The sequence below is a fragment of the Monodon monoceros genome, unplaced genomic scaffold (genome assembly GCF_005190385.1).
Source record: "Monodon monoceros isolate NGI ecotype Baffin Bay Population unplaced genomic scaffold, NGI_Narwhal_1 Super_Scaffold_9, whole genome shotgun sequence".
Classification (NCBI taxonomy): Eukaryota; Metazoa; Chordata; class Mammalia; order Artiodactyla; family Monodontidae; genus Monodon; species Monodon monoceros.
Genome location: NW_021703786.1, coordinates 26,949,344 through 26,975,789, shown reverse-complemented (window position 1 = coordinate 26,975,789; position 26,446 = coordinate 26,949,344). Strand labels below are relative to the sequence as shown.

Sequence of the window (26,446 nt, the reverse complement as noted above, 5' to 3'; positions counted from 1 at the left end):
CCGCGGCGCTGGGGTGGGTTTCCCTCCGCGGCGCTGGGGTGGGTTTCGTTTCCCTCCGCGGTTCGAGGGGGCCCCGGCCGGTCGCCGCGGTCACCTTTTCTGCTGGATCTCGGCGTATTCCTTTCTCTTCTGCATCCGCAGCGCCTCCCTTTCCTCCGACGTCGACTCGTGGCTGTAATAACGCAGCAGGAAGGGCCAGACCTCCCCCCGGATTGACACATCAATGCCGCCGAAGAAAATGGCCTGGAGGAAGCGGCAAAAGTTGGGGAGGGGCCAAAGCAGGGCCGCTCAAAGGACCCCCAAATCCCCGGAGATCTGTGTTTTGGTGGCTTTGCTGCGCCTTCTTGACAACTGATGCCTTGATTCAGATCGCTGCAATTTGCACATGTTTGGAAGGGGAAAGTGCCGGCCCCCCATTCCCATACAGGACACAAACCAGGCTCATTTCAATGTCAATGCCCCCCCTGGTGCGGCACTCAGATTAACCTGTCGTTCTCACGTCAGGGCCTAATCCCGGTTTTGGAATCGCGGCGCGGGCTGCGAGCTCTGCTATACAGGCTGACGCGGGGTCCTCCAAACCCGCTCCGGAGGTTGCTTTTTCATCGCAGCGGCTTTGATTGCTCTATCGGGCGCGTTCACACAGCCAGCTCTGGCACCAGCGGACGCACCCCCCGGAGGCGGCCCGTGGGCATGGCCCCGACCCCTGGTCCTGAATCGGGCCCCGCGGCCACACCGGGCCTCACCTTGCGGAGCTTGTACTCCTCCTCCACCTGGCCCAGCGCGTTCAGGTGGCGGAGCCAGGCCGCGACGTCCAACCGTCGGTACATGCTCTCCTCGGGGTGCGTCTCGGAAGACGGCAGTTTGGGACGCCGAATGGAGAACTGCATGCACGTCTTTTCGTCGGCGACCTGCTGGACGGGAGGACAGTTGGGGATCAGTGTCTCAGCCGCTTCGCTTTCGAAGCCAGCCGCGCTCTTCGCGGGATGTAAGCCTTCCTCTCTCTCTTCCGAAAGGAGGAGGACGCCTCTTCCCTGCATACAAACCCCTAAATGGCAAGTGTAATTAGACACAATTCAAATGAAAATACCGTCCTCTTACCATGGTCCCCCCTCGCGCTCCCGGCCCACTCCCATCGACCGCCGTCCCCCACTCTCCCTCCAGCCCCGCCGCAAAGACGGAGTTAATGCCTCGGACGGCCAACTTCCCTCTGCCGGGAGGGCCTGCAATAAATTACATGTGATTGGCCACATACAAAGGGATGGCTGTTCTGCGAGCGGGGAGCCCGCCTGTCAGGTTGTCTCCACGGGCAGTCACGGATCCAGGGCAAAACTGCAGCTGACATTTAATTCAAAAATCAAAGGTTGTTCAATGTAGGGGGAAAAAAAAGCCATGCTACTGTAATAAGGGAAGCCAGCAGGAGGCTCTGTGGGAAGGAAGGGAATTTTAAAGTCAGCCCGTTTCTAATAAGCACATACAGTATCTTAACCAGATAATTAAAGAGCTCTTATTACATTTGTATGTAGATTGAGCAAAATATGGCAGGAAGCCTTGTCAAAACATGATTTTTCAAGTGCGGAATACTGCCTTTACAAGAAGCCTGGGCACATGTTTCAAATCCCAAATTGCTGCTCTGTAGGCCCCCAGCGACCACGGGTCACACCGGAGAAGCCTGGGTCTCCGGGGGAGAGAACCAATGTCCTGGGCCCCCGTTGGAGGGGAGGGGGGAATGGGAGGGGGGGTGTCTCAGCAGCCAGGTGCCTCCAGGGGTGGTGCAGGGCCTTCCTGGGGGCAGTCCCCAACCCTCCGGGCTACCTGGTCTTTGAGGTGCGTCTCTGCGCAGTATTTCCATTGCTGAAGCACATCGGGCAGCTTGTCCAGGCCACCGTGGTGGAAGTGGAACACCTTGTACTGGCTTTCCCGGCTGGCGACGACCAGCTGGCCGCTGGTGCAGGCCTCATCGCTGAGTGGCCATCGGAGGGTGGAAGAGAACAGACCCATGAATATGTAAACATGGGTTTTTATTTCCAAGTATAATCAGAGGCCCCTATTGCCAACCTCAGAGGCAGGAAACAGAAAGTCCCCGTGGAGTTTGGCTGCTGGCGGCAAGGGGACAGAATTACGCCCCAACAGAAGCCATCACCCCTTTGCTGAAGAAGGCAAAGCAGCTCCCTTCCTGGGAGACCCCAGGTTGTATTGTCCTCACTCCCGGGAGACCTGCCAGAGCAGCCTTCTGTCCCCACCCTTGCCTGCCAGGTCATATCCTCCCTTCTCTCTGGGGGTCCTGGGGGTGGATGCCCTGACGGGGAATCAGGTTTTGAACCCAGATGGGGCGGGCGCTAAGGGATGCCCCTCCAGCAGCCTTCCCCATCCGGCATGGAAGGCACTCTGGGAGAATCCTCCGGGGAAATTCACAACACATGCCTCAGGGCCATCGCCCAAACTTGGCTTCCCTTCCATGAAAGGTGGGATGTGGCTCTGGGTCTGGGAACTCCCACAGAGACACGCCTGCTTCTTCTAAGCACCAGTCTTGGTTGGCGCTTTCCTGCGGCTGGGCCACCCTGCCTTTCAGGAAGAGAGACATGAGGTGGCCGTTAGGCAGGGAACTAAAAGGGATGGCTCCCCATAATGAAGGAAAGGGTGCCTCCCTCTAGAAAGCCATGGCCTATTCTGAGCATGCTGGGCCTCTGGGTGGGTGACCGGGGGCAGCCTGCAGCAACTGCTCTCTGTGTAGCCCTGGTTCGTTGTCTTTCCCCAAACCAGAGCTCCAAGCAACAGCTGCTTACCATCACCCTGAAAGCAGAGGAAAGAGTTTGGGAGCTACCCAGACCCAGCTCCTGTGGGGCAGCCGTAGGGGGCACTGCTGACAAGACTAGTGATGTTGGGACACAGATGTTTGGGGATGCAGGGGTGCTGGACCCAAGCACGGCCCCCCGGGACACGGCACACAGGCAGCTTCCAGGACATGGCCAAGAGGGCCTCACCTGAAGAAGAGGCGGAGGGAGCGCATGTGACCCAAGTCCACTCGGAACACACCGCAGATCTGCTCCAAGGTGCAGGCCCGCTGCGGCTCGTCCCAGCGCGGGGGCTGCAGGAGGCCACTGCTGTCCGGGAACTGCAGGTGGGCGTCCACGCTGGAGGGGGAGCTGGTGGAGCAAGTCATGTGAGGGCCACACGTTTCTCTGTTGTGCAGCCATGGGGGAAGGGCAGGGAGGGCTGGGGAAACCATTTAAACGTGCGTGCACACTCAGAGATATAGCTGAACACGCTGGGCACATAGAGGCTGTCCACGGACACCCATGAATGAACGAACGAATGAATCCTATCATAGGTCTTGCCCAATTACACTTTAATGTGGATGGGAAAGCATTTTTGTGATCAAATTTTGTTCCACCTCAACAGAGATATTAGGTTGTCATAATGGCAGATGAGGTCCTACTGACTGGGTTTGAGCCCTTGCTATGGGACCTTGGGCAAGTTACCAAGCCTCTCTGAGCCTTTGTTTCCTCTTTTGCACAGCGAAGATAATAACATGGCTTCGTGCAGAATGAACAGTGCTCAGTGCTCGGCACCCTGGTTTTCAGGGCTTACTGAAAGAAGCTGTTTTGTGACCATTTTAGACAGCGTGGGGCTTCCTTTTGGGTTCAAATTGGTTCAGTATTTTCCTGAAAAAATAGTGGTTCCATAAGGAAACATTTGGGTTATAATACTGTTAATACTAATAGTAAACACTTAGCTCTGTGTTAACCACTTTTCATGTGCTTTTTATCACATATAAGCTTCACAATAAATCCTAGGAAATGGGTGGTTATTACCACCATTGTACAAAACAGGAATTGAGGCTCAGAAAGGTTAAGTAACTTGTCTAAGGTCACACAGCTAGCAGGTGGTAGAGCTGGAATTTGAACCCAAGCTTTGTGGCCCACGCCTTCACCAGTGTATTTAACTGCTTCTAAGTTCAAAGTTCAGCAATACAACCCCATTATCTTATTCTGCTTCTTTAAAAAATTAATAATTTTGTTTGGCTCCTCGGTTGCCAAATATTTTATTGCATGGATTCAGCTACACCACAGGTTAAATGCCATCTCTTGAGATTTAATAGTAACATCTAGGGCTTCCCTGGTGGCGCAGTGGTAGAGAGTCCGCCTGCCGATGCAGGGGACACGGGTTCGTACCCCGGTCTGGGAAGATCCCACATGCCGCGGAGCGGCTAGGCCCGTGAGCCATGGCCGCTGAGCCTGCGCATCCAGAGCCTGTGCTCTGCAACGGGGGAGGCCACAACAGTGAGAGGCCCGCGTACCGCAGAAAAAAAAAAAAAAAAATAGTAACATCTAGCAGATGACTGCTAAAATATCGCCAGAGTAAAGGCAAGCATCAGTTCTGGATCCCAACCCCAATATCCCACAGAGGTAAGACTGCAATCACTTTATCCCACTTTCCTGTTTCAGCCGAGAACATAAAAGTGTCGGAGGCAATGAATCCTGAGGCACCTCTTCCTCTGATGGGCACCAGGTCTCCAAATGAAGCTACTCTGGATTGTTCAAGCACAATCCCTCTAACTCGGAACTTCCTCAAAGAGGAAGACTGGCCTTTGTAGAAACTTAGCTGCTTCTAGAACAATACTGGGCCTGGTGTGCAGCTCTTCCCCACCTGCCTAAGGAAGTGGGCTGAGCCAGGTCCTCCCATTTCTGAGGGGCACCAGTGCTCTCCCAGGAAACAGACTCAGGTAAAGATAGACAGCCGGATGGGAGGGTAGGTAGACAAGCTGAAGCACGCAGCCACACGGCAAACTCGGACCCAAAAAGGCTGAGGGATTCCCTGTCCTCCCGAGGGGAGCCTGAGTGGCTGCACTATGCAATGACTGTCTGCAAAACAAGGCAGCCGCAGGTCTGAAGACAGCCCCCCACCATGCCGCTTCACACAGCATTTCATAATCTGCGTATTGAACAATGAGGCCGCAGTGGCCAGAGAGCATGTGCTTGGCGTGCTTCCCCGGCGGGGCCGGCCCATCCGGGCTCACCTCCAAGCCCAGCCAGAGAGGGCCCACCAAAGGGTAGCATTATTTCCAGCCCCTCTCCCCCAGTTCTCCCCACCGCCACTCCACACGTACATAGCACGATCCTCCAAAACCTGCATGCCCTTCTCAACATGCTACGTCTTGCTCACCCCACAGGGCAGGCCAAGGTTTGCAGAAACCAGATCCAGGATGGACACTTGCTCTCGCAGAGTCCTGGCCGAAGCCACTGCTCCTCTGCTGTGGTGGAAGGACTGGGGTCCTGAGGGGAAGGAGCCCAGGAGAGAGGCCCCCCCAACACCTTCCTGCAGCAACTTGCCCCCAGGCAGAAGTCTGCCTAAACCCTTTTACAACTCCTGAGGGGGAAATTATTTGCATTAATTAATTGATTGATGAATTAATTCAAGACATTATGTTGGGACCTACAGCTGGGGTTCCACGGTTCAAACTGGAGCAAAGTTGATAGGAGACATCGTTCTCTGTTATTTAGGGCCTGTCATAGCAGATGACTGTACAGTCATCTAGGTCACCTAGGGCCACATCTGTTTCTGCCTGAAGACCCATTGCCATGGGGCTGAGGGCTGTATCTCGTTTGCTCTTCTGCATCCCCCGCTCTCAGCACAAGCCTGGCACAGAACACAGAGATTTAACACTCATGCCTGGGATGAAAGTGTTAAATGTCTGGGAATTTTGAAGTCATAGAAATACATGGAAATAAAATCTTGGGAAAATTGAAATATGTACAATTTTTATTTTTTATCTTTTTACACATGCAGAGCAATTTGGTTTTAAGAATACTCATATGTGTGGCATATAATTTGGCTTGTTCGTAAAATTATTGTGTGGTACATTAAAACTATAAGGATGGTTTATCTAAGGCAATAACTCCCAATATGCTATAAGTTAAAAATGTTTTATAGGTAGAAGGAGAAGATGCTAAACTCTAAGAAATATAGCATTGCTTTCTGAAGATCACCAAAATGCAAAACAGAAATGAATAAGAAAAGCCAGCTCTGCCGCAGCAAAACATAGCAAGCGTGTTCTTTGTCAATCTGGCAACTCCTGCAATGTCAGGCACAGAGTTGGAGATTAAATATGGCCCCAAATTCCTAGAGTGGTGTTTGTTTCCCTACCCCTGAATCTGGGCTGGCCTTTCGAGTGGCTTTGGCCAATAGGATGTGGTATGAGTGACATTCTATGAGCTCCAGAGCCTGGCCTCAAGAACCTTCTGTATTCTCACTCTTGGTATACTCCTGCCACCATGTAAGGAAGCCCAGGCACAAGTGATGAGAGACCACAAGGATAGAAAGACTCAGCTGACAGCGTCAGAGTCCCCAAACCTCATGGACAGAGACCATTTCAGACCCTCCACCCGGCTGAGCTCCCAGCTGCTGACAGCTGCCTGAGGAAGCCCCAGAGCACCCAACAGAACAGGCTGACTTGGCCCAGCCCAACGGGAAGACCTGTGAGCAAACTGAAGATGGTGGTTTTAAGTTCTGGAGTCCTTTGTTACGGGGCTATAGATAACTGATAGATACGAGAAGTGTCTGTTATCAGAAAAAGCTTGAGCAGGAAGGAAGAAACCTCCAAAATTATTATTTTGGGTTTTTTGGGTTTTTTTTGGTCATGACGAGGCGCATGCAGGATCTTAGTTCCCTGACCAGGGATTTAACCCGTGCGCCCTGCAGTGGAAGCGCGGAGTCCTAACCACTGGACTGCCAGGGAATTCCCTTCCTCCAAAATTACTGAATTGTGGTTCTCAAGGTCAAAGAGACATTGCGGCCAGACTCTAACATTTTTAAAAATCCAAACTTCTAAGTTAGCTCTTGCTTTTCTTCCTTCTGAACCTTTTGATTCAGTTGAACAGTAAGTCGATGGAACCCCAGCTGTAGGTCCCAAGTATAGTGTCTTGAATTAATTAGTCAGTCAATTAATTAATGCAAATAATTTCCCCCTCAGGAGTTGTAAAAGGGTTTAAGCAGACTTTTGCCTGGAGGCAAGTTGCTGCAGGAAGGTGTTGGGGGGCCCTCTCTCTGGGGCTCCCTCACCTCAGGGCCCCAGTCCTTCCACCACAGCAGAGGAGCAGGAGCCTTTACCCTGGACTCTGTCGGAGCAAGCGTCCATCCTGGATCTGGTTTCTGCAAACCTTGGCCTGCCCCGTGGGGCGAGCAGGACACAGTGTGTTGGGAAGGGTGTGCAGGTTTCGGAAATTGTGCTGTGTGCATGTGGAGTGGCAGTGGGGAGGACTCTGGGGGAGGAAGCCTGGAAATAATGCCACCCTTTGGTGGCCCCTCATAATTGCCAGAACTTGGAAGCAACCAAGATGTCCTTTGGTAGGTAAATGGATAAACAAACTTCAGTACATCCAGACAATGGAATATCATTCAGCGATAAAAAGCAATGAGCTATCAAGCCATTATGTCCATATGCATTACTAAGTGAAAGAAGCCAATCTGAAAAGGCAGAGTTGGAAACTTACTATATGGTTCCAACTCTATGACATTCTGGAAAAGGCAAAACTATGTAGATAGTAAAAGGATCACTATCCTTTTGTCAGAGATCCTGGTTGTCAGAGACTGGGGGGAGTGGGAAGCGGTAAATAGGTAGAGCACAGGAAAGTTTTAGGGCAATGAAACTACTCTGTATGACATTATAGTGGTGGCTACATGTCATTGTATTACATTTCTTAAAACCCATGCAATGTACAAGAGTGAATCGTAATGTAAACTATGGACTTTGGGGGATAATGATGTGTCACTGTAGGTTCATCCAATGTAACAAATGTAACAAATGTACCACTCTGTACCACTCTGGTGGGGATGTTGGTAATGGGGAGGCTTTGCATGTGTAGGGGCAGGGGTATATGGGAAACCTCTGTACTTTCCCCTCAATTTTGTTATGAACCTAAAACTGCTCTAAAAAATAAAGTCTATTAAAATGAAAAGCCAAAAAACAAACTGGGACATATATGTGACAAGGATTAATATCTTTAATACAGAAAAAAAGTATGTAAACTTAAAAAACTGAATGCCCAACAGAAAAAATGGCAAAGGTACAAGAAAAAACAAATCACTAGAGAATAAATACAACTAGCCAATAAAATTTTCGTGTCCAGAGTAATGAAATAAATGCAGCTGGAAACAAGATACAATTTGAGGGGAGGTCTATGAAATTGGCATAATTAAAAAGTTATGAAATATAGTGTAAGTAAGGGTTTGGGGAAACACTCTTGCACAGCTGGGGGCATTGTATGCTGTTCAGATTTCTCTCAATGGCAGTTAGGAAATCGGATGCAAAAGGCTTAAAAATGTTTATGTATTTTGACCCTTTACTTTCATTTCCAGATATTGATCCTAAGAAAACAGCCAGAGATACCTACAGAAAATATGTATGTGAATAGACACAGAAACAGCCTCTGACAAAAATCTAATGCTCATTCAGGATAAAAGCTGTCAGCAAACTAGGAATAGAAGGGTACCACTTCAGATTGATAGAGGGCACCTGCAGACATTCTACAGTTCACATCATACTCAACGGTAGGAGACTGAATTGTTTCCGCCTACAATTGGGAGGCTCTACACTCAGCAAGAGGCAAGAAGAGAAACTGAAACACATAAATATTGGAAAAGAAGAAGTAAAACTGTCCCCATTTGCAGATGATATAATTGTTTACATGAAAAATCCCATGGAATTTACAAAATAACTATTAGAACTAATCAGTGAATTTAGCAGAGTTATGAAATAAAGATTAATGTAGAAAACTTAATTGTATTATTAAAGACTAGTAACACATAATTGGAAAATGTAATAAATAAAAAATTCCACTTATAGTAGCAAAAAGCCCATATAAAATACTTAGAATAGGGACTTCCCTGGCAGCGCAGTGGTTAAGAATCCGCCTGCCAAGGCAGGGGACAGGGGTTTGAGCCCTGGTCCAGGAAGATCTCACATGCTGTGGAGCAACTAAGCCCATGCGCCACAACTACTGAGCCTGCGGCCTAGAGCCCGCAAGCCACAACTACTGAGCACACATGCCACATCTACTGAAGCCCGTGTGTGCCTAGAGCGCGTGCTCTGCAGCAAGAGAATCCACCACAGCGAGAAGCCTGCGCACCACACAACGAAGAGTAGTCCCCGCTTACCACAACTAGAGAAAGCCTGCATGCAGCAAAGAAGACCCAACACAGCCAAAAATAAAATTTAGAATTAATTAATTAATTTAAAAAATACTTAGGATAAGTCCAACAAATGACATTCAAGACCTATACACTGAAAAACATAAAACCTTGCTGAGAGAAATTAAAGGAAAACTAAATAAATGAAGATATATACCACGATCATGGATTGAAACAGTCACATCGTTAAGATGGCAATCTTGCCAAATAGATCTACAGATTCAACACAATTCCAATCAAAATTCCAGCAGAATTTTCTGGGTAGAAATTGACAAACAGACTCTAAAATTCATATGGAAATGCAAAAGACCTAGAATAACCAAAGCAAATATAGATAAAAGAAGAAGAAAGTTGGAGGACTTATTATAAACCTACAACAATCAAGGCAGTCTGGTATTGCTTAAAGAGCAAACTTTTAAATTAATGGAACAAAATAGAGCCCAGAAATAGGCAAATATGATCAGTTAATTATTGACAAAGATGCAAAGACAATTCAATGGAGAAAGAATAGCTTTTCAACTGATGGTGTTAGATCAACTGGATATCTGTATGAAAAAAAAATTAACATCAACCCTTTCTTCATGTCATACACAAAAATTAACTCAAAATAGATCACAGACCTAGATGTGATACCTAAAACTTTAAAACTTCTAGAAGAATCCATAAACGAATACTTTTGCAACCTTAGAATAGGCCAAGTTTTCTTAGAAAAAAAAAGCACAAAACATAAAATAAATAATTAATAAATTAGATAATTGAAAACTCTTTTCTTCAAAATACATCATTAAAGAAAATAAAAATGCATCCCACAGCCTGGGAGAAAATATTCATAATACATATATCCAATGAAAGACTTGTGTCCAGAATATGCATGAGGAGCTCTTAAAACTCAACAGTGTTGTTAGATAAATATTTCTTAGATGTGATACCAAAAGCATGATCTATAAAAGAAAACAAGTGATAAATCAGACTTCATTAAAATGAAAAACTTCTGCTCTTTGAAAGACACTGTTAAGAAAATAAAGAGACAAGCCACAGACTGGGAAAAGATATTTGTAAAACACATATCTGATAAAGGATTTGTATCCAGAATATATAAAGAACCCTCAAAGCTCAGTAATAAAACAAGCAACACAATTTTAAAATTGCCAAAAGATTTGAAAAGACTTCACCAAATAAGCATATGACATCACTGATCATGTGAGAGAAATGGAAACGGAAACCACAATGTGATATAAGGAGATATAATGTGACACACTACACACCTATTAGAATGATTAAAAAACAAACATATGAAAACTGCTGTTACAGAGTGCTGGCCAGGATGCAGAGCAACTGGAACTCTCATTCTTTGCTGGTGGGAATAGAAAATGAAAGAGCCACTCTGGAAAATAGTTTGGTGGTATCTTATAAAGAAAGTCAAACATACACTTACCATACAACCTATCAATCTCAATCCAAGAGAAATGAAAAGTGTTCACACACAGATCGGTGTATGAACGTTTATAGCAGTTTTTTCATAATTGCAAAAGCAAGAATCAACAGGTATTTCTTTCAACTGCTGAATGGATAAGCAAACAGCAGTACAACTATACAGTGGAATACTCTTAAGCAATAAAAATGAAGAAACCACTGATACACACAACATGGATGAATCTGAAATGTATTATGTTAAATGAGAAAAGCTAGACTATACACGAAAAGATATTCAGCATCATTAGGAATCAGGGAAGTGCAAATTAAAACCACAATGAGAAAAAAACTAAAAAACCACAATGAGATACCCCTACACACCTGTGAGAATGGCTAAAATTTAAAAGACTGACTATACCAAGTGCTAACAAGGATAGGGAGGAACTGGAACACACTGCTGATGGGAATGTAAAATGGTACAACCACTCTGGGAAACAGTTTGGCGGTTTCTTAAAAAGTTAAACACACACCTACCATATGACCCAGCCATTACACTCCCAGGTATTTACCAAGAGAAATCCAAACATTATGTCCATATGCAAGACATCTATACAATGTTTGTAGCAGCTCTATTTGTAATAGCTAAGAACTGGAAACAACCCAGTATCTATCATCAGGTGAATGGATAAACAAATCATGATATATACATGCAACGGGATCAGACTCAGCAATAAAAGCGAATGAACTGCTGATATACACAACAATGTGGATATATCAGAAAATCACTATGCTGAGTGAAAGAAGCCAGAACACAAACAAACAAACAAACAAAAACATACTGCGGGCATTCCGTATATATAAAGTTCTAGAAAACGCAAGCTAATCTACAGTGATAGAAAGCAGATAAGTCATTTTTGAGGTAGGGGCTAGAGGGAGGCATGGGTTACAAAGGGACACAGGAAATTGGGGGGTGATGGATGTTCATTATCTTGATTGTGGTGATGGTTTCACCAGTGTACATATGTCAAAACTCAGCAAATTGTGCACTCTAAATATATGCAATTTATTGTACCTCAATTATACTTCAATAAAGTTGTAAAAAATACCAATATTCAACTCAGTATTATTACCTGATTTCTAGCAATAAGGGATATTTTAATATATTGTAGCACATGCATATGCTACAATGCCATTAAGCTACTATAAAACGTTTTATAAAAGTATTTAATGACCAAAGAAAATGCTATTATGTTGAATGAAGAAAGTAGGATGAAAAATTATCTGAAATGATACAATACGGTTCTGTATATAATGTATATTTATAAATATTTTAAATCTACATAAATATATGAGTAGAAAACTACACCAAAATGACAATATAGATCATCTCTAGATGGCATTATAGTTTATTTTCATCTTGTTCTTTATCTTACACATTTTCTAAAAGGAATAATGTATCATTTTGATAATCAGAAACAATAAGCTAATCTTCTATCTTTTTTTAAACAAGAAGTCCATATTAGCTTTTATATTGCAAAACCAATAAGGATAATTTCAAAAAGAAAAGAAAAAGTGAGGTATCAAGGACCAATTATCATCACAGTTACCCTTTATTTGAGGTTTCCTATGTGCCAGGAGCTCTGCTGATTGCTTTAAAGACTTTCTCATACCAACACTATGAAGGAGATATTATTAACCCCATTTTATAGCTAAGTAGACTGAGGCCAGGAACATCACCCTCAAATTTCACAGATGGTAAATGGCAGAGCAGGGATGGGCCAGGTGTGGCTCATCCAAAGCCCAAACTCCTGACTCCTATGGTGTGTGACTTCCAGAGACAATGGCAACAACTTAAAAGGAAAAAAAGGAAGATACAAAGGAAAACAAAATTCTATTTTAAAAAGCATCTCTTAAAGAATGCCCCTGAAAAACATACCTACTGCTCCCCATTGCCCCATGCTCCTGGATCTGAAACCGTCAGCAGTCAGGTTTTGTCTGCCAGTAAAGCCCCAGTCCTCAGCCTGGCACGTGATACGCTCCACAAGTTAACCTCAGCTTATCTTTGCCTGTTCCTCCTTGTATTACTGCATCACACTGTATGGCTTTGAGCAATAGAAATTTATCTCTCCCAGTTCTGGAGACCCCAAGTCCAAAATCAAGGTGTCAGCAGGGCCAAGCTCCCTGTGAAGGTCTAGGGGAGGATCCTTCCCCGCCTCTTCCAGCTTTTGGTGGAATCCTTGGCTTTCCTTGGCATGTGGTACATCAGCGGTCCCCAACCTTTTTGGTACCAGGGACCGGTTTCGTGGAAGACAATTTTTCCACGGAAGGTGTGGGGGGGTTGTTGGTAGTGGGGGGATGGCTCAGGCAGTGATGCGAGCGATGGGGAGCGGCAGATGAAACTTTGCTCGCTCGCTATCTGCTCGCCTCCTGCTGTGCGGTCGGGCTCCTAACAGGCTGTAGACCAATAGCAGTCTGTGGCCCAGGGGTTGGGGACTCCTGTGATACAACACTCCAGTCTCCACCTCTGTCTTCACATGACCTTCTTCCTTCTGTGTGTGGGTCTCTGTGTCTCTGGTTTCTCTTCTTATAAGGACACCAGTCATTGGATTAGGGCGCACCCTAATCCAGATTGGCCTCATCATAACTAATTACATTTGCAAAGACCCTCTTTTTAAATAAAGTGGAATTTTGAGGCTCGAGGTGGACATGGATTTAGGGGGACATTATTCAACCAAGTTATACCCCTTTACATGTTCCCACTATATCTTAGGCAAACTGGACAACTCACGTCTTTCCACCCCATAAGGCCCTCTCTCCGTGCATTTGCCTCCTTGGGTCCCTCCCTCTGGGTTGCCTGCTCTCCTGTCTCTATTCCTGTTCTTTTCACTCTCCAAGACCCAGTTTGTCTGTGTTGTTTTCCTTTGACCTTAGGGAAGCTGCTAAGCAGAGTATCTGGTGTGTCACAGGTACCCAATGTATGCTGATTTTCCTTTATTTCTTGCAAAATCCTTAGAATTTTATCCTTCTCTTTTGTGTGTTTTGCTTTGGATTTTGTATTAAGTCACTTGCTGATGCCCAAACCAGACAAAGACATCACAAGAACATAACATTCTAGGCCCTAATGAATATCCCTCATGATGGAGACACAAAATTCTCAACAAAGTACTAGCAAACAAAATCCAACAACATATAAAAGGGATCATACACCATGACCAAGTGGGATTTATGCCAGGAGTGCAAGGGTGGTTCAACATATGAAGATCAATCAATATAATATACCAGATGAATAAAATAAAGAACAAAATCCACATAATCATCTCAGTAGCTGCAGAAAAAACATTTGACAAAAATCCAGCACCTTTCATGATGAAAACACTTACCAAACTAAACATAGAAAGGAACTTCCTCAATCTAATAAAGGGCATCTATAAAAACCCACAGCTAGGGCTTCCCTGGTGGCGCAGTGGTTGAGAGTCCGCCTGTCAATGCAGGGGACATGGGTTCATGCCCCGGTCCGGGAAGATCCCACATGCCGTGGAGCAGCTGGGCCCGTGAGCCATGGCCGCTGAGCCTGCGTGTCCGGAGCCTGTGCTCCACAACGGGAGAGGCCACAACAGTGAGAGACCCACGTACCGCAAAAAAAAAAAAAAAAAAAAAAAAAAAACCCACAGCTAACAACATACTCTATGGTGAAAGACTGAAAGCCTTCCCCCTAAGATCAGGAACAAGACAAGGATGTCTGCTCTCACCGCTTCTATTCTACTGGAGGTTCTACTCAGAGCAATTAGGCAAGGAAAAACAAACGAACAAAAAAGCATCCAGACTGAAAGAAAGAAGTAAAATTATCTGTTTGCTGATGATATGATCTTGCATATAGAATATCCTTAGGAATTAAGACACACACACACACACACACCTGTTAGAACTAATACATGAATTCAGCAAAGTTGAAGGATACAGGATCAGTTTACAAAAATTAATTGCATTTCTATACACTAGCAACAAACAATCCAAAAGCAAAATTAAGAAAACAATTCCGGGCTTCCCTGGTGGCGCAGTGGTTGAGAGTCCGCCTGCCGATGCAGGGGACACGGGTTCTTGCTCCGATCCGGGAAGATCCCACATGCCGCGGAGCGGCTAGGCCCGTGAGCCGTGGCCGCTGAGCCTGCGCATCCAGAGCCTGTGCTCCACAACGGGAGAGGCCACAACAGTGAGAGACCCGCGTACCACAAAATAAAAAAAAGAGTTGCACAACAACAACTGCGAAAACATTGTTGAAGCAAATTAAAGAAGACCTAAACAAATGGAAAGTCATCCCGTGCTTATGGATTGAAAGACTTAATACTGCTAAGCTGGCAGTACTCCCCAAATGGATCCATAGATTCAACACAATCCCTATCAAAATCCTAGTTTCCTTTTTTGGGGTTATTGACAAGCTGATCCAAAAATATTATGGAAATGCAAGGGACCCAGAATTGCCAAAACAATATTGAAAAGGAAGAACAAAGTTGGAGGACTCACACTTTTCAACTCCAAAACACACTATAAAGTGGTACTGCCATAAGGACAGACATATTGATCAATGGAATAGAACAGATGATCTAGAAATAAACCCATACATTGATGGTCAATTGGTTTTCAACAAGGGTGCCAAAACAACTCAGTGGGAGAAAGAATATTCTTCAACAACTGGTGCTGGGACAACTGGATATCTATGGGCAAAAGAATGAATTTGGACCCTTACCTCATACCATATACAAAAATTAACTCAGAATGGATCAAAGACCTAAATGTAAGAGCTAAAACTATAAAACTCTTAGAAAAAACACAGGCATAAATCTTCATGACCTTGGATTAGGCAGTGGTTTCTTCAATGACATCAAAAGCACAAGCAACCCAAGAAAACATAGATAAATCGGACTTCATTAAAATTAAAGACTTTTGTGCTTCAAAGGAAACTATGAAGAAAGTGAAAAGACAAATCCACAGAATGGGAGAAAATATTTGAAATCACATATTTGATAAAGGACTAGTACTCAGAATATATATATATAAAAAAATTAGAAGACAACAACAAAAAGACAACTGACCCAATTAAACAATAGATCTATCTGAATAGATGTTTCTCCAATGAAAATATACAGGACTTCCCTGGTGGCACAGTCGTTAAGAATCCACCTGCCAATGCAGGGGACAAGGGTTCGAGCCCTGGTCCAGGAAGATCCCACATGCCGCTGGGCAGCTAAGCCCATGCATCACAACAACTGAGCCTGTGCTCTAGAGCCCATGAGCCACGACTACTGAGCCCGTGCACCACAACTACTGAAGACCGCGCACCTACAGCCCACTCACCACAGCTAAGAGTAGCCCCCGCTCGCCGTAACTAGAGAAAGCCAGCGCGCAGCAACGAAGACCCAGCGCAGCCAAAAATAAATAAATTAATTAATTAAAAAAGAAGAAATACAAATGGCCAATAATCACACGAAAAGATGCCCAACATCATTAGCCATTAGGGAAATGCAAATCAAAAGTACAATGAAATACCGTTTCACATCCACTAGGATGGTTACAATAAAAACCAAAGATGGAAAATGTAAGTGTTGGTGATGTTGTGGAGAAATTAGAACCCTTATACATTGCAATGGGAATAAAAAATAGTGCAGCTACTGTGGAAAATAATTTGGAAGTTTCTCAAAAGTTAAATATCGAGTTACCATATATGACCCAGCAGTTCCACTCCTAGGTATATACCCCAAAAAATTGAAGATATATATCCACACAAAAACTTGTATATGAATTAATGTTCATAGCAACATTATTCATAATAGCTCCAAAGGGGAAATGACACAAATATCCATCAGCTGAGAAATGGATAAACAAAATGTAGTATATCCATACAATGGAATGTTATTCAGCCATAAAATTAGTGAAGTACTGATACATGCTATAACACAGAGGAATCCTGAAAACATACTAAGTGAGAGAAACCAGTCACAAAAGGCCACACACATACTGTATGACTCCATCTATATGAAGTGTCCAGAGCAGGTAAATCATAGAGACAGAAAGCAGATTAGTGGTTGCTAGGGGCTAGGGGAGGGAGGAGTGGGTTTTAACTGCGACGGGTATGAAGTTTCTATTCTGGAGTGATGAAAATATTCTGGAATTAGATTGTGGGGATGGTACAACTTTGTGAATGTACTAAATGCCGTTGCATTGTACACTTTTAAAGGGTGAGTTTGGGGACTTCCCTGGCGGTCCAGTAATTAAGACTCTGTGCTTCCACTGCAGGGGGCGCGGGTTTGATCCCCGGTCAGGGAACTAAGATCACGCATGCCGCGTGGCAAAGAAAAAATCAATAAAGATCTCTGTTTCAATTCATGTAAAATATACTGCAATAAAGTATTTTTAAAAAATAAATAAAGGGTGAGTTTTACGTCATGTGAATGATATCTCAATAAAAAGAAGTCACTGTGTCCCCACACTCCCCTGTCTGATTCAGCCTGCATATCTCCTGGCAAAGGCACAAAGCATGACCTCAGTCAATACTTGTTTATTCAACACAAAGTTCTCAGTGCCTCCGTGTTCTGGGGACAGCTGGATGCCGTCCCCACACATGTGGACTTTCATTCTGGTGGAGAACGGAGAGCAGACACATAAGGGAATGACTATGCCATGGGGACACGGGCACAGAGGTGGGAGGCCAAGGGGCTGGGAGCAGACACTCTTGAGGGTGGTCTCAGGAAGCCTGGGTGAGGCCTGAGGTGGGGAGAAGAGCCAGTAAAGCAAAGAGCGCAGAGAGCATTAATAGGTCAAATAAGCAACACATGCTGGAAAAAGGCACCCATCACTAGGTATGTCCTACAGGGGAAATGGCACCACCCTGGGAACAGAAGTTCATTTTGCTCTTACATTGTTGAGTTTAACTTTCCTCCTAGTGAAGGAATGGAAATGATCTCATATTGTAAATAATTTTACATTGGAATATACTCCTTGCATTTTTTATTGCTTAACTTTTGCAAGTAATAAATAAATTCATTTTTGTGGTTAAAAAATTCAAAATATACTAAAGTGTGCAAAATCAGCAGTGGAAGCGCCCCTCCTGACACCTCCCCACTCTGTCCAGTGTGCCCCCCAAGAAGCCATCCTCGTCAGCAGCTTGGTGATTCTTCTCCCAAGCCTTGCTTCGTGTGTTCATGCATCTGAAGGTAGCTTGTAGAAACCATTTTAGAATAATGGCTGAGGCACAATTAAAATAGAACAGTCTAAACTTTTATTCAGTTTGACTCATTAAAGTGAATCAATCACTCTCCTCTATAACACTTGACTTCATTCAAGGAGGACTTGAGGAAGCCGGTTCCCTGCTCACCAGAGGATGGGGATCTCACAGGAAAGCTAAGCTGAGGATCATGGGTAAGTGGATGATGACAGCACATGGACCAGGTGCTGCTGTCATTGAAGCACAAAGCGCTGGGAGGTGTCAGAGAAAAACATCACTCAGGGCAGGGGGTGTGGCCCCTGGAAAGGCTCCGTCCCAGAGGAGGTGGCACGAGGGCTGGTCCTGAGAGTCTCTGGGTGGAAGGAAGAGCCTGGGCAGGCGCAGGGCATGTGCGGAAGGAACGATAAGGAAGCCATAGGGCTGGCTGGAGTCATTCTCAGAAGGGCCCTGGTATTGATTTTTTAATCAGGTTGTCCCAAAGAATTGAAGGCAGGGACTCAAACAGATATTTGTAAACCGATGTTCATAACAGCATTATTCACAATAGCCATTTCTCTAAAATACATGGAAACAAAATAAGTGTCCATCGACAGATGAATGGATAAACAAAATGTGGTCTACACATACAATGGAATAGTATTCCATCTGAAAAAGGAAAGAAATCCTGACACAGGCTACAATATGAATGAATGAACTTTGAAGACATTCTGCTCAGTGAGGTAAGCCAGCCGCAAAATGACACATACTGTAGGATTTCACTTATATGAGGTGCCTGGAATAGTGAAATTCATAGAGACAGAGAGTAGATTACGGGATGCTGGGGGAGAGAGCACGGGGAGTTAGTTTAATGAGTAGAGCTTCAGTGTTACAAGATAAAAGAAGGTCTAGAGATGGGTGGTGGTGACGGCTGCACAACAGTGTGAATGTACTTAACATTACAAACTGTTCACTTAAAAATGGATGAGATGGGGCTTCCCTGGTGGCGCAGCGGTTGAGAGTCCGCCTGCCGATGCAGGGGACGCGGGTTCGTGCCCCGGTCCGGGAAGATCCCACATGCCGCGGAGCAGCTGGGCCCGTGAGCCATGGCCGCTGAGCCTGCGCGTCCGGAGCCTGTGCTCCGCAACGGGAGAGGCCACTACAGTGAGAGGTCCGCGTACCACAAAAAAAAAAAAAAAGGATGAGATGGTAAACTGTATTTTATCCCAACGATAATACTAAAAAACGTCAATGGGTTACTGATTTAGAATTTCTCAGTTTCCTCCACTCCAAAATATATTTTCTCATCTTTCCTATCTCTCCCTGGCTCACTCAGGCAGGATGCCCATGCCGGATCAGCTGTAGGACTGGCCAGCCCCTGATCCATGCGGAGGCTACACAGACCAACAGGTGGGAAGGAAGGAAGCCCTGCCATGGAGCTGTGTTATCTTGAGCACTTTGAAGAGTCTGTGGAATAAGTCCAAGAATATTGAAAGAGTGGGTAGAAGGCTGGCCATCTTGCTTCCAAAGTGACTATGTGTGGCATCTCCCTGTCAAATTCCTGCCTCCACCTCTGGCCTGGTTGGTGGTGATGACCTCCGCACTGTAGCTGGCAGGCTGCCCCGCATCCACTTCTTCTACATTAAAGTGACCCCTGGAGGGGGAGTGGGATGAACTGGGAGATGGGGATTGACATATATACACTATTGGTACTACGTGTAAAATAGATAACTAATGAGAACCTACTGTAAAGCACGGGGAACTCTACTCAGTGCTCTGCGGTGACCTAAATGGGAAGGAAATCCAAAAAAGAGGGGATATATGTATACATAGAGCCGATTCACTTTGCTGTACAGAAGAAACTAACACAACATTGTAAAGCAGCTATACACCAATAAAAATTTTTTTTAAAAAGTGAACCCTGGGAAAAGCCGGGCTGTTCCACTGCTTCACAACGTGAAGTGCTCTGTCCTCAGGGGACCCTGAGAGAAAGCAAGGCCCGCAAAGACCCAGTGGGAGTTCCCTGGTGGCCTAGTAGTTAGGATTCCAGGCTTTCACTTCTGTGGTCCTGGTTCAATCCCTGATCAGGGAACTGAGATCCCGCAAGCCGTGCAGAGCGGCCAGAAATAAATAAATAAATAGACTAATAAATCAATAAATAAAAATTAAAACAAGAAACCAACATTGGTTTAAACAAAAAAGGACTCAGAAAGGCCCCCTAGTCTGGGCAGCATTCCCTCCCCCCAGCAGGGCTTTGGGTTTCGGGGAAGAGTTTTTTGTTTTGTTTTTTGTCTTCCCGCTTGGTAAAGTCTATGTCAAGAAATCCACCTGAGGGGTTCAAGGAAGAACAAACAACTGGATCTTGTGTAATCCACCCGGTGGGAGCGCTCGGCCAGCTGGCATTGCCGCCGCGCCCACCTGGCAGAGTCACACACTTGGCCCCGCTGGCTGTGAGGTTTTCTCAGAACTCTCGCCTCCTATGGAGCCTACTTGAAGGGCTGCCCTGAACCAGCCAGGTGCTCTACAAGCCCTTGTGAAGATTCCTTGATCGTTACACAAAAATATTGCTTAAAAGGAGGAAGCCTGGGCAATCAGGATGTTCTGGGAGCGCCAGGCTCCTGATTTTAAGGGATCAATGACATAGGCGTGGGTATTCAGAGAGCCATGGCCACAACAGGTCCACCCTGACTGGGGAAGACAAAGATCACTTTTACCCCAGTCTGCCACCAACCCAGTCTGCGTGTCACCAACCATTCATAGCTTCAGGCCCCCAACCACCCCAACTTGCCACTGGCGGCCCAGGAACTCTGTCCCCAAAGCCCTCAGCACAGATGCAGTTTCTGGAGAAGCCTGCCTCTGCCCGTGCACGTGGAGCTTGAGTGCCACTTTGGACCTGGAGAGGGAGGGGCTGTTTCAAAGCCACTTTGGATTGGACGGGGCTCTGCAAAGACCTGGCTAAGCCTCTGGCTAAGCATCAGGGCAACAGTGGCCTTGGGGGCGACTGGCTTGGTCACGAGGGCCAACGTCCTGCACTCCCACAGCCTCCACCCATTCGTAGGCCAGGAGGCCAGCCAGGGCGTGGACATCATGCAGGCCAGTACAAGATGCCGGCCTCACAACGCTGGGCATTTCTGAGTTCTGTTTTGTTCCTGCAAAACTAACTAGTCTACACACAGGTCAACCTGTGATCTTGACCTCACTAACTGTACCTTGCCCAGACAAAGCCGAAAGGACAGGATAAAATAAGAACCAACACATACAGAGCAGTTTAAGTCCTAAAGGTTTATACGGCATCCCCACCGCATCTCTACTAGCACGCCCACTTTTCAGATGTGACAACTGAGACCCAGAGAGGCCCAGTCATTGCTCAAGGCCACGCTGTGCCCTGACCACTACACTAAATTATCTCTTGTACAGCAGGGGAAAGCATCTCTTTATCCTCTATCATGTACCAATTTTACGGCTTTTCTCACATAGGGCTTCCAAATGTTGTCTGACTGACAAGCAGCCAACTAAAAATACAGGAAGAAGAGTTCTAAAGAGAAAAGGATGCTGGAGGACACGTCACGGCAGCACGCACACACGTGTGTGTTTAAATACTGAAACACGAACGGCCACGTCAGGCCATCAGGCATGTTTGGGGTGTGCCTACATCCTGCCTGCCAAAGACAAACCGGATGGGAAATCCTCCCTTTGCACAGCGTGGAGCCTGGAAGACTTGGGACCAATCCTGGCTTGGCCCCTTATCTAGCCTTAGGTCAGTTACCTACCTCTGCTGGGCCCTGGCCTTCTCAGCTGTAAAATGGGGAGATGGGAGGGGGAGGCACAGGGACAGGGCTGAGGGACTGAGATAACATTGAGCGGACACTGCTGCTCTAACTGCTTGCTTGTCAGGCGCAGCTCTGCCGTCCTGCCAGCTTTCTGTGGCTGTTGGGAGGTCAGTCCGGAGTGGGACGTCCTTTGCCTTCCAACGCCCCAGTCAGCCCCATCTCCTCCTTGCAAATTCAGGCTCCAGAGTGCTTGCTCTTCCCAACCCCAGTCCCATACCTGAGTCCCGGGCTTTTGCACCCCTCGCCCACCCCCTAATGTCCCCTGCACCTCTCTGCTCCTCATCCTCTGGAGTGTGGCCGAGCCCTCCGTGAGTGAGGACTTCAGGGAGAGATTGTCCCGTCTGTGTTCCCTGTACCTGACCCTGGGGGACTCCCCAGGGCTCTGTTAACCAGGAGGACAGGATGGGGCAGGAAGGGCGGGTGTGGGGCAGCTGCCCTCCATCATTGACAGGGAGCCCACCTTCCCTGACCCCTCATCCCCCCAGCTGTGAGCCCTTCCCCGGCCTCTGTGCCACCCCTGATGTGTCATTCTTCCCAGCAGGGATGGTGTCTTAGCCGTCTTCGTAACCTTTGCCCCACAGGGGCCTGGCATGGAAGAGGAGGGTGCGGTTGGATGACAAAGGAAGTTTCACTTTCCTCATCTTAATTTTTAGATCTGTAAAATGGAGGTGACAGTGGCTGGATTCTGATCTCTGAGACCCTGTTAGGCTCTCAAATTCTGGCAGTTTGGAAAATGCATACTAAGCTGACTGTTGCAAGCAAAAGTGTAGGCACCTCTGCCATAATTAACACCACACACGTCACACAAACACACGAGCACACACACGTAGTGGCGGCTGAATGTACCCCCTGGGCTGGACTCTGCCCGGTTTCCGCTGACCACAGAGACTGCGGGGCCCTGCTCTGGGGTTTGCAGGCAGACCTCAGCCCCACTGTGCACCCAGAAGACAGTCAATCAATGTCATTTCCGGAACAGCTGGCCAGAGCTCTAAACCTTAGTGATTGTGGCGACTTCCCTTCCCAAGCTTTTCAGAGAACTTGGTGCTGAAGATCACCGAGGGATCCCGGTTCTACTGGGCTCAAGGGGTCTTTTCTGGCACAAGTGGAAATGGGAAGTTATCAGAGTAGAAGCCCTGCATCTTGTTATTCCAGCCCCCAGAACCTGCCGTGGCTGAGCTCAGGGTGTCACCAGCCACACCTGAGACCAACTTGGCTTTCCTGTCCAGAGGGACTTGAGAGCCACAGGATGGAAGGGCGGGGCCTGGCTTAAATCACAGCTCTTGGCGCCGAGAGCTCGGCTCTGCTGGGAGCTGGGTGGGCAGCGGCTGAGCTCTGGCGATTAACTCTGCTGGGCGTCCCTGATGCCGCACAGGGCTAATTATGAAAGGTGTAAATCACGGGGAGGAGGAGAGCAGACACGTTACTCAGGTTTATTACCAACACAATTTAGGAAAAGATAACCAGGCTAGGCCTCTCTTCCTTTGGCAGCCGGGGGGAGTGCTGCTGGCAGATAGGAGGGGAAAACGCACTAGTCCTCAGGGAGCTGTTTTTATTTTAATTTTTTTCTGAGTCATATAGAATGACATTGTCAGATTTCTAAGTAAAATTAAGAAAAATTTCACTTAACCAACCCGACTGCTTTCGTGGGTTTCTGAGCATCCATGTATCATATGCATGTATGATTGTTACACAGGTAGACTCAGGATGTACATGGGATGCTGTGTGGGTCTTTTCCCACTTAACTTTATTATATGGTATCATTCATTATGGGCTGGAGACTCTGATGGCAGGAATCATTTGTTTTTCTTTTTCCCTTAAGGCATTTGCAAATATGCTTGGAGGCTAAGGGATGCTGGGTACATCTAATAAATAAAGCAAAATAATTAATAGCCCAAGCAGCCTAGAGACCCCTCCTAGCTGCTTCCGAGCTAGGCTTCTGAGAAGCAATTGTTCTGCTTCATTCCCGGCTGACTCCATCCTTGAGACAGACTTCACTGAGAAGACAACAGCAGCGAGAGCTTTCTAAACACAAAAAGAATGAAAAGCAGAGTCACACATTTCCTCCAGATTTTACAGGAACTTAATATGGGTAAGAAAATAAGACGTTTCTAAACCAAAGTGCTCTTATTAGCCGCATGTGCTCAGCCCATTCATGGTTGCACCTTGGAAGTTTTGTAAGACCGAGAAAACTATGAGTGACACAAGTTCTGGCAAGAGCCAGACCCTGACCAAGGCACGGCCCGTGAGGGCCACTCAGGCAACGCCCTGAGCTGCAGAGACAAGCAAATAATGCACACTCACAGGTGGGGGTGTCCCCAGCATCAAGCCCAGCCTAGTCCACGGCCAGTCACGTGACCCTTTCAAAATGAAGCTACTACACCAGCCCAAACCAACAAGGTGATATTCAAGGAAGATGGGGGAGGGCAGGGAGGACAGGAGAGGGAACACAGGTTGTCACAAACACCCTGGTGTGAAAATGTTCCTGTGTCCTTTCTGTGGGACCAACATTCAACTGTAATCTAAGTGCTGGCTGGGGGTAGAAAGAACCTCGCAGTTCAGGTAATATAATGCCATAAAAAGGCACCTTGTAGGGCTTCCCTGGTGGCACAGTAGTTGAGAGTCCGCCTGCCGATGCAGGGGACATGGGTTCGTGCCCCGGTCCGGGAAGATCCCACATGCCGCGGAGCGGCTGGGCCCGTGAGCCATGGCCGCTGAGCCTGCGCGTTCGGAGCCTGTGCTCCAAATGGGAGAGGCCATAACAGCAAGAGGCCCACGTAAGGCAAAAAAAAAAAAAAAAAAAAGGCACCTTGTAAATTGGTGCAGCCACTATGGAAAACAGTACAGAGGTACCTTAAAAAACTAAAAATAGAATTACCATATGATCCAGCAATCCCACTCCTGGGCATATATCCAGACAAAACTATAATTTGAAAAGATACATGCACCCCAATGTTCATAGCAGCACTATTTACAATAGCCAAGACATGGAAGTAATCCAAGTGCCCATCAACAGACGATTGGATTAAGAAGATGTGGTATATATATACAGTGGAATATTACTCAGCCATAAAAATGAAATTCTGCCATTTGCAGCTACGTGGTTGGACCTAGAGAATATTATGCCTAGTGAAATAAGTCAGAGAAAGACAAATACTGTATGTTATCACTTATATGTGGAATCTAAAAAATAATGCAAATGAATGTATATGCAAAACAGAAACAGACTCACAGATATGGAAAACAAACTTGTGGTCACCAAAGGGGAAGGGACAAAAAAGGGGTATGGGATTAACATATACAAACTACTATATATAAAATAGATAAGCAACAAGGATATATTGCATAACACAGGGAATTATACACATTATCTTGTAATAACCTATAATGGAGTATAATCTGCAAAAATACTGAATCACGAATCACTATGCTGTATACCTGAAACTAACACAATATTATAAATCAACTATATGTCAATTAAAAATTTTTTTTAATTTTAAAAAGGCACCACGTTAATCTTGCATGATTTTTCTGCAAAAATTCCTGAAATCAGCCATCAGCCCCGAAAAGTCACCTACCATCTATTGGGCCCCAAGTCACTCGGGCCTTCCTAGAGTGGGAAGGGACTCTATGCTCCTCCTCCAAAAAGCCCGCCCTAGACTGCAGAACCAGCAGAGGTGGAGGCCAAAGACTCAGTAACGAGAAGCAGACTCTTGGGGGCCTAGGGGTTCGCTGACCAGGGGCCTTGCTATGGGTGGGCAGGGGGGCTCCACTGGCCAGAGCCTAGGGCTGATGACGCCTAGGTCGATGTGAGTCCGTATGCGTCTGTTATGACCAAATACAGGAAGGCTTGCCTGACCCCACTGTGGGCACCCACTCCGCCCAGACCCTCTGGGTCATGCACCCCTGCACCCAGAAAAGTGGCTCACAGTGTGGGTGCTGGAGGTGGTGGCTGTGCAGTAGGTCAGGACCCCTGCACCCCTGTCAGGTCCCCCAGGTCTGCAGAACAGAATCATCATCACCCAGGCTGGTGGTTCCCACTTTTTCAGCGACGTTCCCCTAGGCAATTTAAAAATGGAATGAATACTAATAATAAGTTGACTAAATTTAGTGTTCCCCTTAGGCATCTGGTTAAATTTCATGAACTTTTTCAGGCTTTCAGCCCAAGTTTGCCTTCTCTCTCAGCTTCACGGCAAGGTCTGCTTGGCCATCCCGTGAGTCAGTGGACTCCACCTGTCGGGCTGGACTGTCCCTCCCGAAAGAGGCTTCTGGGGGAAGGGCAGTGGGGGGTTGCAGTGCTGTGTCATGGGTCGGGGTAAGCAAGGTCTGTCCAGAGAAAGAGCATGTGGTCACAGAAGCACCTCAAAGGTCAGGAGGCCAATCGTTTCATTTTCCTAACAAGAAACACTGAGGGAGGAGCTGAGAAGCACAGCTGGTGGGAGGGAGGGCAGAGCTGGGAGCCAGAACCTTCTGGATTCTGAGCTTTGGGCTTTGCACCCTCCCTGTGGCTCCTTCCCATTTTCAGCCAGTCTGGGTTCCCGTGGACAATTCAGGAGCCCCAGTAGCAGAGACAGCCAGTCCCGAAAGGCTCTCCCCAACATGCCATCTGGGACACTCAGAGTGATGGCCCAGGGACAGCCCTGCCGTGCCTTCCCGTGCACGGCCCGGCGCCCTCAGTCCTTGCAGGCTGGAAGGGGAGCCATGAGTGACTCAGGAACCCCATACCAGAGCTGACTCGGAGCTGCTGGTATTGAGGGTAGGGGTCAGCAACTGGGCCCTGGGTGCTGGGAGGCCCTGGAGGGGATGTTGGTTGCCATTCTCTACC

General features: G+C 46.6%; 1 protein-coding gene across 1 annotated transcript in view; it reads right to left on the bottom strand.

The window, feature by feature from the left end:
• TBC1D16 (TBC1 domain family member 16) overlaps positions 1–26,446 on the bottom strand; it is an 80,088-nt gene that overhangs the window by 8,276 nt on the left and 45,366 nt on the right. The window contains exons 4-7 of the mRNA XM_029212144.1: positions 2,982–3,143; positions 1,813–1,960; positions 744–911; positions 95–243 (exon numbers count right to left, since the gene is read on the bottom strand). Coding sequence (XP_029067977.1) covers positions 95–243; positions 744–911; positions 1,813–1,960; positions 2,982–3,143 — 627 coding nt within the window. The remainder of the gene's footprint in view (positions 1–94; positions 244–743; positions 912–1,812; positions 1,961–2,981; positions 3,144–26,446) is intronic.